This window comes from Numenius arquata, chromosome 9 (assembly GCF_964106895.1).
Source record: "Numenius arquata chromosome 9, bNumArq3.hap1.1, whole genome shotgun sequence".
Classification (NCBI taxonomy): Eukaryota; Metazoa; Chordata; class Aves; order Charadriiformes; family Scolopacidae; genus Numenius; species Numenius arquata.
This window is the reverse complement of record NC_133584.1, coordinates 634,462-647,014: the sequence shown is the minus strand read 5'-3', so window position 1 is coordinate 647,014 and position 12,553 is coordinate 634,462. Positions and strand designations below refer to the sequence as shown.

The window sequence follows — 12,553 nt, the reverse complement described above, 5'->3', positions numbered from 1 at the left end:
ACCTCTCTACAGTGTCCTCTCAAGTAGTTGTAGAGAGTGATGAGGTCTCCCCTCAGCCTCCTCTTCCTCACACTAAACAGTCCCAGCTCCTTCAACCGCTCTTCATAGGATTTGTTTTCCAGGCCCTTCACCAGCTTCGTTGCCCTCCTCTGCACTCGCTCCAGCACCTCGACATCTCTCTTGGATTGAGGTGCCCAAAACCGGACGCAATACTCCAGGTGTGGCCTCACCAGTGCCGAGCACAGGGGCACAATCGCCTCCCTACTTCTGCTGCTCACGCTGTTTCTAACACAAGCCAGGATGCCGTTGGCTTTCCTGGCCCCCTGGGCACACTGCCGGCTCCTGGGAAAGGATTGTACCCTCTCAGCACAAATGCTGGAAAAAAATCACTTTCTGGTGCCTGTAGCGCAACACACACTGCATTCAAGCTCCAGCAGCAAGAAAAGCAAGGGGTGAAGGGGACGTGAGGGGTCAGCGTGTGTTCAGAAGGAAGTGTTGAGATCTTCCCCGAGTGCCCCCATCCCTCAGGGATGTTGTCAGCTCTTCTCAGGGCTCTGGGGGTGCTCGGGGGTAACTGAGCGCCCTCGGGGCAGCCTTGGACCCTGGACCCGCTCCTTCCCCAGCAGCTGCTTTGAACCTCCCCCCTCCTGTTGACTCGAGTGCAGTGCAGGGCCCTGGGCTGGCAGGCAGCGTAATTAGCACAGGCAGCGTAATTAGCACAGGCAGCAGGCTCTTTAATCAAGTCAGTGCTGCTGAGGGGCTTGGTCAGTTACTGGGGCTGTGGCACAGGGGGACAGCCCCGGGCAGGGACGGCTCTGGCCACAACGCCCCTGGCTCTTACTAAGGCCGGGTCGAGCCCCCCCTGTGACCAAGAAGCGACTGTTTACAATTTAAGTGAATATAGAAGTATTTTATTGAACATTCAAACTTCATTAAGACATGTGCAATATGGCAAATTTTACTGGGTTTAACCCTAACTAAGACAATAGTATGATTGCTTGCTTGCTGGGGCGTAGCAACAGGGTCCAGATCACACTTACCACTAATTAAATACTTTATTGAATAAATACATATGAAACAAAAATGCATTTTAATGCTCTTATAAAAGTTTAGAGATTTTGAAAGGCCTTTCCAATTCAATCTGAAGTCTAAGTACATACAATAAAGGAAGGTAGGCTAGTTTAACATAATTGGCTGACTTTATACAGCACTTATATCTTTTAGTCCATAAGTAAATTATTAAATGATAAAGAACATCTAATACAACCACTTCTATGGAACTAGGAAATAAATTTCTAATAAAGAAAAAATTTACAGACCCCATGACTTTCCACCCAACCCCAACAGTCTAACCCTAAAGTGGATAAAGCCAGCGGCTTCCCCCACGAGAGCTCACGACAAAAAGTCGCTTCGCTTATCAAAAATCTGTATTTCTGATCCGTTATGAGCATTGAGACAAGATTCAATATATCCCCAAAGAAAGAAGCACGATGCGCGTTGTGAATCGCCTATTCAGCACCAGCGAGCACTGCATTCACAACCACCTCATCCCAGGGATTAAATGAGATCCGCCACGTTCATCGGCATCTCCTCCACTGTGGTATTGTAGAAAGTCTCAATGTCTCGCAGGATCCTCTTGTCCTCCTCAGTGACAAAGTTGATGGCCACGCCTTTTCTGCCGAAGCGACCGCCCCGGCCAATCCTGCAGGGAGAGAACACCCCGTTACACACCAGTGACCGCTCCAGTCCACTGTCCACTCCTGACCTGCCGCCAGCAGCTGCGCCGGCCCGGCTGCGGCCAGAGCCCGGACCGGTCGGGAGAAAGGAGCGGTTAGTGCCGGCCGCAGAGAGGAGGCGTCCGTCCCGGGGTAGCGCAGCAGGAAGGGGACTCTCGGCTGCAAAGGAAGAGCTTTATTCAACAGCCCTGCTCCGGCCCCCTCCCCTCCCTTCCGCAGCACAGCCCTGGCCCTGGCACTGCCCCACCAGACTGTTCCTCATCCATCCCGTTATATCCCTAACACGGAGCAGCACGCTCAGCTTGGGAACTTTAATTCGACATCACTCCCAGTGGGAAAACTTAGGGCTTTGGCTTTTCTTAACAGCAAAATCCAAGCTCGGCATTCCTGTGTCACTAACCCGCCGTGGCACAGTGACACCCACCGCCCGGGAGGGTGCAGCCCCGCACGCAGCACGGCTCACAGGACTTGGGGAATAATCACGACAAAAGAAATATATAAATACCGACTGGCTCTTTACTCAAACTGTGCCGCTTACGAATCCACGTCCTAAATTACGTCACCGCCGCTTCTGAGCACCATCTTGTGTCACCAACTGCTGCTACCGACTCCTGTATTTATTTACATCAAGTAACAAAGCTCAGTTTACTTCGTTTAGGGAGAGTGATGAGAAGCAGTTACCTAAACCCAGGGCAACACAACTCCAACTGCCACCAGAAGACACACACCAGAGGACAGAATCCCAGCGGAAGGAGCCAGCAAGAGCAAACGAGGCCCAGGCAGGTGCCAGTCCTGCACCTACACCCCTGCTCTGCCAGGAGCGCAGCTCTGCTCACCCAGCAGCAGGAGCTACAGCCATCCCTGCTACCCAGACACGCTGCCAGCAGTGGCTCTCGTCACCGCCCTCCACAGCCTGTGTGACAATGGTGATGTCCCCAGCCCTCAGCGATGACCAGAGCTCAGCCACACCCGAGTTTTCCCACTGCTTTAGTGTCCCATAGTTCTGCTCCTCCCTGGTCTCAGAGCCAGAGCTGTGCAAACCAGGCTGTTTTTTAAGAGCCAAACCCCAAGCAGTGCATTTCCTGCACCAGTGGAGGCGTAACCTGTTCCTGGGACGGGCTAAGGGGGGGCACAGGCGAGGGTCTGTGCCCATTTCTGTAGAGGAGGGGACGCTGGGGGACAGAACCCACTGACCTGTGAATGTAGTTCTCACGATTGGTGGGCAGGTCGTAGTTGATAACCAGGGACACTTGCTGCACATCAATGCCACGAGCCTGAAAAGCGAAGTGGAGTCTTTAATGCAAGTCACAGGCTTTCCCTGAAATTACTTATCCCGTGCTTCTGTCGACCACAAGGTTAGTGACGAACTACAAGGGTGTAGTCCATAGTGGAGCGCGGTCTTTACTCTTCCAACAAGCTCCAAACAGTTCAGGCTACAAGAACCTTCACTGGATCATGAAGCTTTTGGCACCGGATCTGAACAGAATGGTGTTTGGTGCAAGCAAAGACTCACCAGCAAGTCAGTGGTGATCAGGACACGGCTCGATCCTGACCTGAACTCCCTCATGATAACATCCCGCTCCTTCTGGTCCATGTCACCATGCTGCAGAGGTAAAGGTGCTCGTTACTACAGTTCCAGTAATACTCCAGACAAGAACACCCTTTAAAACCCAAGTGATGTCTGAAACCCAGCGTCCCTACCTGCCGTGGGAAGGAGGCAGGTAGGGATAGAAGGAAGCAGTTTTCTTTAAGCAGGGGGAACGATAATACAGCACCGCACAGCTATATTATAACTTTCCTGCTTCGCGCTCGGGGGAGCTCCTTCCCCTTTGTTTTTCAGGGTGTACACAGCGTTTCAGAGTAACCTGCAAGTGTCAGTTCTTACCAGAGCCGAGACTGTGAAGTCCCTGGCGTGCATTTTCTCCGTAAGCCAGTCCACTTTTCTCCTTGTATTCAGGAAAATAACAGCCTGGGTAATGGTCAGTGTCTCGTACAGATCGCAGAGAGTATCCAGCTTCCACTCCTGAACACAACAGAGGAGATGAGGGGATGCATCACACCAACAGAGAACCCCAAACAAGGAATAAAGCCCTAAAGCGCCAAGCGAGGCAGCGCGCTCTAATGTGACCCCGACAAGTGGCAACAAGACACTAAGGGCAGTTTGTGCATCAACTGTTGCACCAGATCTTCCGACCCAGGACACTGGACATTAAGAAAGAGGTCCACCCCAGTCAGTTTCGATCCAGTGCGTGGTTGTTCTTCTTCCTGCGTGTACTCTGCTAGCATTATCACAGAGCCCAGAGCTCTGCCCCGGTTCCTGTGATTTTAGCACAGTGCTTTGAACAAGAAGGTCAGGGAACGACCCGTCTGCCAGAGCAGCCGATACCAACCTCTCTCTCAACGTTGATGTAGAACTGCTTGATACCCTCCAGAGTCAGTTCTTCCTTCTTCACCAAGATCCGTATGGGATCTCTCATGAACTTTTTGGTCACTTCCAACACATCCATTGGCATTGTAGCCGACAGCAGCACAACCTGGAAAACGTTAATTGGCATTAGTACAGGCCTAGGACACCCACTTCCATGCAGACAGTTCAGCAGCTCCCCACTACACCCACAGCCAGCAACTGAACCACGGAAAAGCTTTTTACCTGGATGTTTGTGCTCAGTTTTTGAAAGATCTCATAAATCTGATCCTTGAATCCACGGCTCAACATTTCATCAGCTTCATCCAGAACAAACATTTTGATCCATTTAGGTGCTAGTAAAAAAAAAGAAAGTATGTCATGAAGTTTCAGAAACACACTAAGCACTTTGATCTACATCGCTCTCCTTTAGGGACTGAGCTTTCCAGTACAACTCTCCACACATTACTTAAGCTCTTGGTGGGTATGAAATTTACACTGGAAATTTATTCTCAAGAGCAAAATTGAACTGGTACTTACAAAGGTAGCGTCTGTTTAACATATCAAACACACGCCCCGGAGTCCCGACCACAATGTGTGGAGCCTCAGCCTGAAGCTTTTGCATCTCGTTGCGAACGTTTGTGCCACCAATACAAGCGTGGCATGTTGCTCCCATGTAGTCTCCAAGGGCCAGAATTACCTTTTGAATCTAAAATAAAACCCTTCCATTAGTATTAGTTCCTGGTAAAGATAAAGCCCCATTACCACTGGTGCTTACGGACTCTGGAAGCTAACACAGCAACCAAGGACTACGCAGCTCTAACAGTTACAAAAGACAGTTGCTGTTTGCAACAACTGCTTGTTATTTAGGTGGTTCAACCAGAAAGCTTAAATCAGAGGGGTATTAAAGTTTTTTGTCTTTACAAGTTAAACTAGCTGAAGTGACTACCACGCATCTGCTATCAAGTTAAAAAGCAGAGCCTCCAGAAGCAACTCCAGCCGTGAGCTGCTCAGCCCCGCACGAAGTTCACAGGAGAGCGCTCAAGTGCAGTGCTTCCTGCCAGGCTTTGGAATGGTCTCAGCTCATCCATGTCTTCAGATGAGAACAAAGGCTGAACACTCTCATTGGAGGTTCCCATTCCACTGATTCGCCTTTTTTTATTAATTTTAGATTTTTTTCCTGTCTGATTTGGTATGTTTGCCTTACTTTAAAGAATAATCTTCACTATAACCCTGGTATCTCAGCACATTCTAGTTGAAAAAGACAGAAGTTGTATGGGATCGATTTTCTACTCTGAGTTCCGTTCATAATTTTCACCTCAAGACCCCATGTTACTGATACATATTAATCCTAAAAATAAGCACCCTGTACGTTTTGTTAAAACACCCCCGCTTAGTAAAACAGTCCTAAGCCCTGAAGAAGTGGACATGCAGTAACATTCAGGAGAACATCACAGAAACACAAAAACCATGAAGTGACCACACGCGCACTGCAGTTTTCACGTTGCACAACTGCACGCAAGTTCAAATAGCTCCCAAAAAGTATGTTTTGTTTCCACTCAGAACACTGTACTTTAATAACATCTCGTATTATTTTTTTTTTCTGCTGAAGATGCTCCCTCCAAACCGTTCCCAGCAGAGCAGCTGGCTCCTGTGTCCCTGCCCCAGCGCACCCTGCCCGGGCATCAGCCCAACTGGTCAAGCAGAGAACTTGTGGGACAGAAGCCAGTTTATATCCCCCATTACCCAACACAAAGAGGGTTCTGAATGGATATTAGTTACAGCCCCTTAAGAAGCCTGTTTATTGTCTCACAGTTGTGAAACCTGAAACTATGCAACACACAAGCACCTTTTTTTTTTTTAACTACACTATCAATACCTGTTGAGCCAGTTCTCTGGTAGGGGCCAATACTAGCGCTTGGGTCTCCTTGAGATCAATCTCCAACTGCTGCAGGATGGAAATAGCAAATGTGGCTGTCTTGCCAGTCCCTGACTGAGCTTGAGCAATCACATCATACCCTAAAAAAAGTAGGATACACATTTACTGCTCCCACAGGTCATTCATGTTTTTAGTTTTATTTTATTCTCTTTGAAATAAGTGATCAGTATTAAGAGTTCTCTCCATTTCAGGTCAGTCCCGAAAGATGGTGTACCATCATATCACTTGTTCAGTAAAGATTAAAAATAGGTATCATCGCATACTGATAAAGCAGCATACCCAGCTTACAACAGCTTCCTAATTATCCGATGTTGGTATCAACAAGTGAATCACGTGCATACCTTTGATGCATGGAATAATAGCTCTCTGCTGAATAGCTGAAGGCTTCTCAAAACCATAAGCATAAATGCCCCTAAGAAGGGATTCTTTTAAATTCATATCATCAAAATTGTCAACAATCTCATTCCAATTGCTCTGTAATAAAGAAAAAAAAGAAAGAAAATGTTAAATCCAACACTCATCTCCATCAGTAGTTAATCTTTGAAGTTCGTTCCCGTGTGCTCACCTCAATGACACCATCGGGGTCCATTCCCTCTGGGCCGCCATGGTCTCTGCCAGCAAAGAGAACAAGCCGTTAACACGGTGGCCGCTAACAGGCAGCGGCGAGGGACGCCTCGGCTGCCAAAAGCCTTCTCTGAAGCCCAGCACAGATCAGCCCAGCAGCCGCTTTGGTGTTTTGCCAATAGAGGCGCTCCCACCCCTCTCCCCACAGGCCTGGCTGCCGCTACCCCCCGCCCTCGGCTCTCAATGCCGCACAAGATCCTTAGAGCCCCCCTAGCCGCAGTCAAAAAAACCCACCGCAAAAATACGGCTCAATCCCGGGTGAAAAAAAAAAAAAATAAGCAGCCGGCAAGCGCGGACCCGCCATGTCCCCGCAATGGGGGCTGTGCCGCAGGCGGGGCCCTGGGCGGCGGCGGGGCGGGCGCGGGGCGATGGCGGCCGCTGCGCACTCGGAGCCGGCTCAGCCGCAGCGGCGGGCGGGGGGGCGGCGGAGGGAGCGGCCTCCTCCCGGCTGCGCTGCGGCTCCCTCCCCGCCCCCCCCCCCCCCCCCGGGCCCCGCCCCGCGCAAGTCTCGCGAGAGCTCCACCCCTGGGATTGCGCAAATGGCCGCCGGCGCGCAGGCGGAGGAAGGCGCCGGGCGAGCGCCCGGGGGCCGCGCCCCTCCCTCTCCCCCCCCGCCCCCGAAAAAAAAAATGGTCTCGCCCTCAGCCCGGGCCCGCACAGCCGGGGCGAACCAACGGAGGGACGGGCGGGAGGGACTCGGGCGGGGGAGAGATGTTAAAGAAAAAAAAAGACCCTACACGAGGCATTTAAACGTAGTAATTACAACTCAGCGCGGCGGATACGGCGAAATTAAAAATATCCCTTTTTTCAGGGTTAGGGATTGCTAAGGAAAATCAGCAACGGAAAACCGAACCCCAAGGAACGGAACTAAAGCCTCGCCGAACGGCGAGGGAGGGGAAGACGGGACCGAAACGTCTAGAAACGGGAGGGGCCAGGGCGGGAGGCGCCGTCCGACCGCAGCGCCCAGCCGCCCTCAGAGCGCCGTCCCGAGCGCGTAGGCAGCCCCACGCACACACAGCCCCGCTCCCCTACCTCTCCCCGGCCGCCCCCACCCAGCCCCCTTCTGAGGAAAAGGCCCGGGGCCTCGGCACGCCGCGCCATACCTGCTATAATCCGCGGAGCCGCCTGACATGTTCCGAACACCAGCTCTGTCCTCAACTGAAAAGGCAATGCCTCCGCGGCGCCCGCTTTATATACCCGCCCCGCTGCCGGACTCGTTTCGCTCGGCTCTGCGCATGGATATACACCTCACGCCACAGCGAAAAAAGCACGAATCCCCCCGGATTGAGCCACCTTCCCAAGAGGGTCCCCTCTTCCCACTTCCTGAGGTACTTCAGAGGGGGTGCCTGAGCCGCTCGGGGCCACGAGCTCAGGGGAATGTAGAACTACTTTCCCCCCCTCGGAGCGCGGAAGGATATTGCAGCATTGACGGTGTGACAACGTCTCGCTCCTTCCTCCCGCTCTCCCCCCCCGCCGCTCTTGCGCACGGGGTTTCCTGCTCTGGCCCCTGCTGCAGCGCAGGGGAGGGGGAGTGGGGGGGCGGCGGGAAGGGGCGAGGGCGGCCCGGGCATGGCGGGGGGCAGCCGTGCTGAGGGGAGCACTGAGCAGGCCATGCGGCAGCAGCCGGGGCGGATGGAGCGGTTCCCTGTCATGGCTGCGTTTCCTCCGCCATGTCGGTTATTTTTAAAGCCCTAGAGCCGGGGAGGAGAGCGGGTTCCTGAGGCGGGGGGCGGCGGCGGCTCCTGGGCCGCGGGACTCTCCCCCTCTTCCCCGCAGACAGAAATGGTTCCCTTCTCCCTGCTAGGCAAAACGCACCCCGAATTCTCCCTCCTCGCATTCTGGTGAGGGGCAGGCCCGATTAGCGAGGGGGGGGCGGCCGGAGAGGCCGTGAGGTGAGGTGAGGTGAGGGGAGGAAAGATGGCGGCGCCTGAGGGGGCTGGGGGCGGCCTCTGCTCCCCGCCGGGCCCCGGTCCGCACCAGCCCGAGGCGGGGTGTGTGGAACCCGCCGGGCCCGGCCGCCCGCAGATTTGTCAAGGGGGTGTTCGAGGTGGATAATTGCTAAAGGGGACGAGGGCGGATTTGGGGACTATCCGAAGGAAATAGGCAGGACGGCCCTCGGGGAGAACGCGGGGCTGTGATAATGCTGCAGCTCGTAGTGTAGCGGTGTCCGCGGAAAAAATCTGCCAAGGCTGATTTAAAGGTTAGTGCAATCCCAAGGAAAGCAGTAAGGAAAGTGTTACTGTGCAAACCGATGCACTGAAATCATCGGTGATCGTGCCCGTTGTTTTCATACTGTAGAACAAATATCTATCATTTTAATGCTCTTCTCAGGTTTTACAATAATCCGTTCATCAGTATTTCTTATGTAGGCAAATAATATAAATTGTAAGCAATAATTTGTGCCCCCTTTAATGGCGTTATGTGTGTCACTTCTCAGCCTTGTTTCCATAGTGATTATATATGAACAAATGGAGGCAGTGCTTGAAAAACTCAACCCTTTACTCCTCTAGAATATTGTAAATTGTCTAGAACCATCTAGAATATCCACGAAGGGAATTTCTGAGAGACCAGATGTACATTATCTCTGCCTATGGTAGCATCTGCTGGGGCAATATTATCTGTAGAGACGATGTAACACTTAGGAATAGCCCGGCTATATTATATAAACGCAGCTCGTCTCTCGACCCGCCCCAGTGCTCTCAAGTGTTGTCCATCCATGCTGGGTAGAAAATATGGAGGATGCTTCTTGTATTCACAGTTTAGACAGCCCCACAACAGTAACTGGTGGCCTTTTGAAATGGCTGGTAGTCTGATGCGTGGACCCATGAACCTCTGGTTGTAAAAGAGACAGGATGGGCTGAAGAAAGAACATGAGCACAGGTTGGGGCTGGTGCAGTTACTTTTCCCATTAAAAATTACTTTGGGACTAAATGGAAGAAATACTGCTATGGAATATTTGTTTTTATTAAGGATCCTGAACATTTATTAAGAAAGCTGTAAAATGTATATACTTTTTTATTTAAGTGTTGCAATTAGACCTTAGTATATTTGCAAACCTGAGTGGAAAAGATTTCTTGGCACATGGGAATTTCAGGAAGGTGAGCCACCATTTTCTGCAGACTTTAAATGTCTTTTTAAAAAAATATTTGTCATCTCAGAAACAAGTATCTAGTTTATCTTTTCCTGTAAAGAAATTAGAGTCATTTCAGATTAGCTGTGTATTCAAACAACTTTGAAAGTTGGGTTTTGACAAAAGTAGTTTTTAACCAAGAAAGGCTTTCCTAGCTTGCTTTGGGGATGGTTATAGGAGAAACTGTTCCCGTGGCTCTAACTTGCTGAGAGTCTTGTTTTACTGCACTTGACCAAACTTCATCCTGTTCAAACAAAAGAAAAAAAGGAAGAAATGCCCCCCAAAACCCCTCAGAAAATGTTTTTTTACTATTAACTTCAATCTAGGGACAATTTTTTAAATTGTTTCTGTTATTTACTGTCTGTGGTAAGGGGCACCTGGGAGTCTCTCAGTCAGATGCAGAGATTTCTTTAAGCAGACGTGAGGCAGCGATCGAGCCAAAGAGCGTCACTTGCCCGTACAGCTCCCATCACTGGCCTTTATAAGGAGCTTGAAACTTCCACGTCTGGGAGGATTTTGTTCATCTGTGGTTTATTTAATGCTGGAATATAAAGGAAAGTCTGTGGGCGCGTTGGTATCTCCTGTCACGTGGTCATGGCAGAGTTTGACAAATCTGATTAGTTGGCCGTGTTATTTGCTCTAGTTCATCGGTATTTTAATCCACTGCTATAAAATCAGATAGTCCCCTGTCAGGTGGCCTCTCATCAGATGCTCGGTATTTGCCTTAAGTGTTGTAGGCTGGAACTATGAAATTACGTTTTAAGAAACAAATCATCAGTTCCCACGTTAAAGAAGTTTGTGTGGATGTTCCAGATGATGGGAGGGATATGAGGATATGAGGGATATGAAGAAAGGGAGGGATATGAGGATATGAGGGATATGAGGAAAGGAATCCAGCGTTTCCCCCACTGAAAATCATTGAGGTGTTTCTCCAAATGAAAAGAGGAAAGAAATTTTGTTTCATTAACTTTGGATAAGGAAAGGGTTGGAAACACTGAATCAGTCCTCTCTTTTTTGTTAAACAAGATAGCAGAGATCCAGGATTGTCACCCTAGCAGTGACCCTACGTGCACTAGAGGAAAAACTGTTGACATGTTGTACTCTTTAGCCCCGTGTACCCGAATACAGCGTTTGAGGAGTATCTCTCTGGTTATAGCCGGGCAAATGGCCCTTTCGCTTGTGACCTCCTATCTGGTTTGTGTATTTTTAGACTGGTGGTAGCTGTGCTCTGCCTGTGATTATTTGTGTTCTGGACACGAAGCATCACAGTGAGAAGTATCGAAAGGTCAGATTTTGTTACTGACAAAACTTGGATCAACATTGGGATTTGTTATAGCCCCCAACCTGAAATCTTCCTCAGCTTTCTAGAGCAGTCTCCACTGAAAACTTGCTCCTCAAGGGACAGGTTCGTGTCATCATGAGACAGAAGAGACATCAAAAGATACTGAATAATATGTGCTGCTAAAGATAGGATCCAGGGCCACATTTATATGTGCACACTATATACTTCAGTAGATGTCACCCCAAAAGGCAATCCTGGTGAATCATGAGCTCTTTAGAGAGAGAGAACATAATTACTCATTTATTACTAGGGGGTAACAGATGGACTAGCTGGTTTGGCAGCTGGCTTTCCAGTCATTCATGCAGATTGAAGTAAAGAATGATGTATCTAAAGAAAGCAGTAGGAGCTGACACCTCCTGAAACCCAGCTCTGGTTGAGCAGTCCCTGCTCATCAACGTTCTGGCAGAGGCGATGTCACAGTTTGCATTAGGAAATTGCAGAAATCTCCTTTTGGAAATCTCATACCATGATTTGATTTTATGATGGAACTGTCACGTACTGCGCGGGAATCCTGGAAGGTCCCGAGTCCCTCTCCTGCATTTTTGCAAGTCTGCTACCGGAGTACGTACAGTGTATTATTTGATTGCCAAACTGGCAGGGCAAAGAGAGTCATTGTACACAGACAGAGTTTATTCATAGCAGGTCACGTTAAGGATCAAGATGATTTGTTGGGGTGTTGTGAGCAAGAAGTAGTGTTTTTCAGTTCATCATTCCCAAAGGATCCTGCCTAAACAAAAGCATGTTTCCTCGGCTGTAGGAGGGATAGGAGAGGTTCTGGAACATCTCCAGGGGAGAGGGAAAGTCCAAATTCCATGAGTCCCATGCTTGTTATTTGAATGCAGTCACAGGGTTTATTTATTTCTAATTTATGCTTTTTTAAATCATTCCACTGCAATTATAATCTAAACAAACTGCATAAAAAGAATTTGTAAGATGCGGTGGGTTTAATGCTCTGAAAAATACTGTTTTATATTCTTTATTATCTCAGTGCAATTTGAAATCCACATTATGATGACTTTAGTACATTAGGCTGCTAGGCTCGCTTTGTCATCCTTTTTTAAAGTTATTTTACAAATTTGTTATGCTTTGACAGATATTTCTACTCTTTGTAACTGTAATCAAACTTGTATTGTGAAATCTCAGTGATGTCCTCGTCGCGTGAATGGAAGGTACATCCAGATGCACATTTTTCTCCCAGTCGAAGTTGTGTCCCACTGGATAGTTGTGTGCTAGGCCAATAGGGAACATTTTCCAAAATGTTTACACAATGTAGGAGACAAGCAATATGGAAACCAGTGGGGTTTAAGCTGCTTTAGTTAAGGCATTGTCCCACATGCTCAGTCTATTGGAGATACCGAGCCGTGCGCGGGGGCCATGG

The 12,553-nt window shown here is 49.4% G+C and overlaps 1 protein-coding gene and 3 non-coding genes across 5 annotated transcripts; all 4 read right to left on the bottom strand.

Moving 5' to 3' along the window:
- Window positions 1–884: 884 nt before the first annotated feature.
- On the bottom strand, window positions 885–8,175 carry EIF4A2 (eukaryotic translation initiation factor 4A2). Of its 2 annotated transcripts, none has more exons than XM_074153888.1 (11): window positions 7,807–8,175; window positions 6,645–6,690; window positions 6,421–6,553; window positions 6,020–6,159; window positions 4,681–4,849; window positions 4,387–4,496; window positions 4,127–4,270; window positions 3,622–3,759; window positions 3,250–3,339; window positions 2,931–3,010; window positions 885–1,702 (listed from the first exon to the last, which is right to left on the bottom strand). In XM_074153888.1, the coding sequence occupies exons 1-11, from the start codon at window positions 7,833–7,835 to the stop codon at window positions 1,558–1,560; spliced, it is 1,224 nt and encodes a 407-aa protein (XP_074009989.1). In that variant the 5' UTR covers window positions 7,836–8,175; the 3' UTR covers window positions 885–1,557. The 2 variants fall into 2 exon arrangements, with proteins under 2 accessions (XP_074009989.1, XP_074009988.1); XM_074153887.1 differs by having other exon boundaries at window positions 6,645–6,688; window positions 7,802–7,835.
- Window positions 3,414–3,540, bottom strand: LOC141468948 (small nucleolar RNA SNORA63). Its single transcript, XR_012463398.1, has one exon. It is a non-coding gene; the product is annotated as a small nucleolar RNA SNORA63 (small nucleolar RNA).
- On the bottom strand, window positions 3,907–4,088 carry LOC141468955 (small nucleolar RNA SNORA81). The gene has a single exon (XR_012463405.1). It is a non-coding gene; the product is annotated as a small nucleolar RNA SNORA81 (small nucleolar RNA).
- LOC141468959 (small nucleolar RNA SNORD2) lies at window positions 6,237–6,306 on the bottom strand. Its single transcript, XR_012463408.1, has one exon. It is a non-coding gene; the product is annotated as a small nucleolar RNA SNORD2 (small nucleolar RNA).
- Window positions 8,176–12,553: the final 4,378 nt, after the last annotated feature.

What these genes read in the sequence shown, in the direction of transcription:
- EIF4A2 (XM_074153887.1), bottom strand. Translation starts at nt 7,835, where the DNA reads ATGTCAGGCGGCTCCGCGGATTATAGCAGGTATG. An exon ending in CCAGAGAACTGGCTCAACAG is followed by an intron (nt 4,850 to 6,019) that starts GTATTGATAGTG and finishes GTTTTATTTTAG; the next exon opens with ATTCAAAAGGTAATTCTGGC. An exon ending in AACTGAGCACAAACATCCAG is followed by an intron (nt 4,271 to 4,386) that starts GTAAAAAGCTTT and finishes AACGTTTTCCAG; the next exon opens with GTTGTGCTGCTGTCGGCTAC.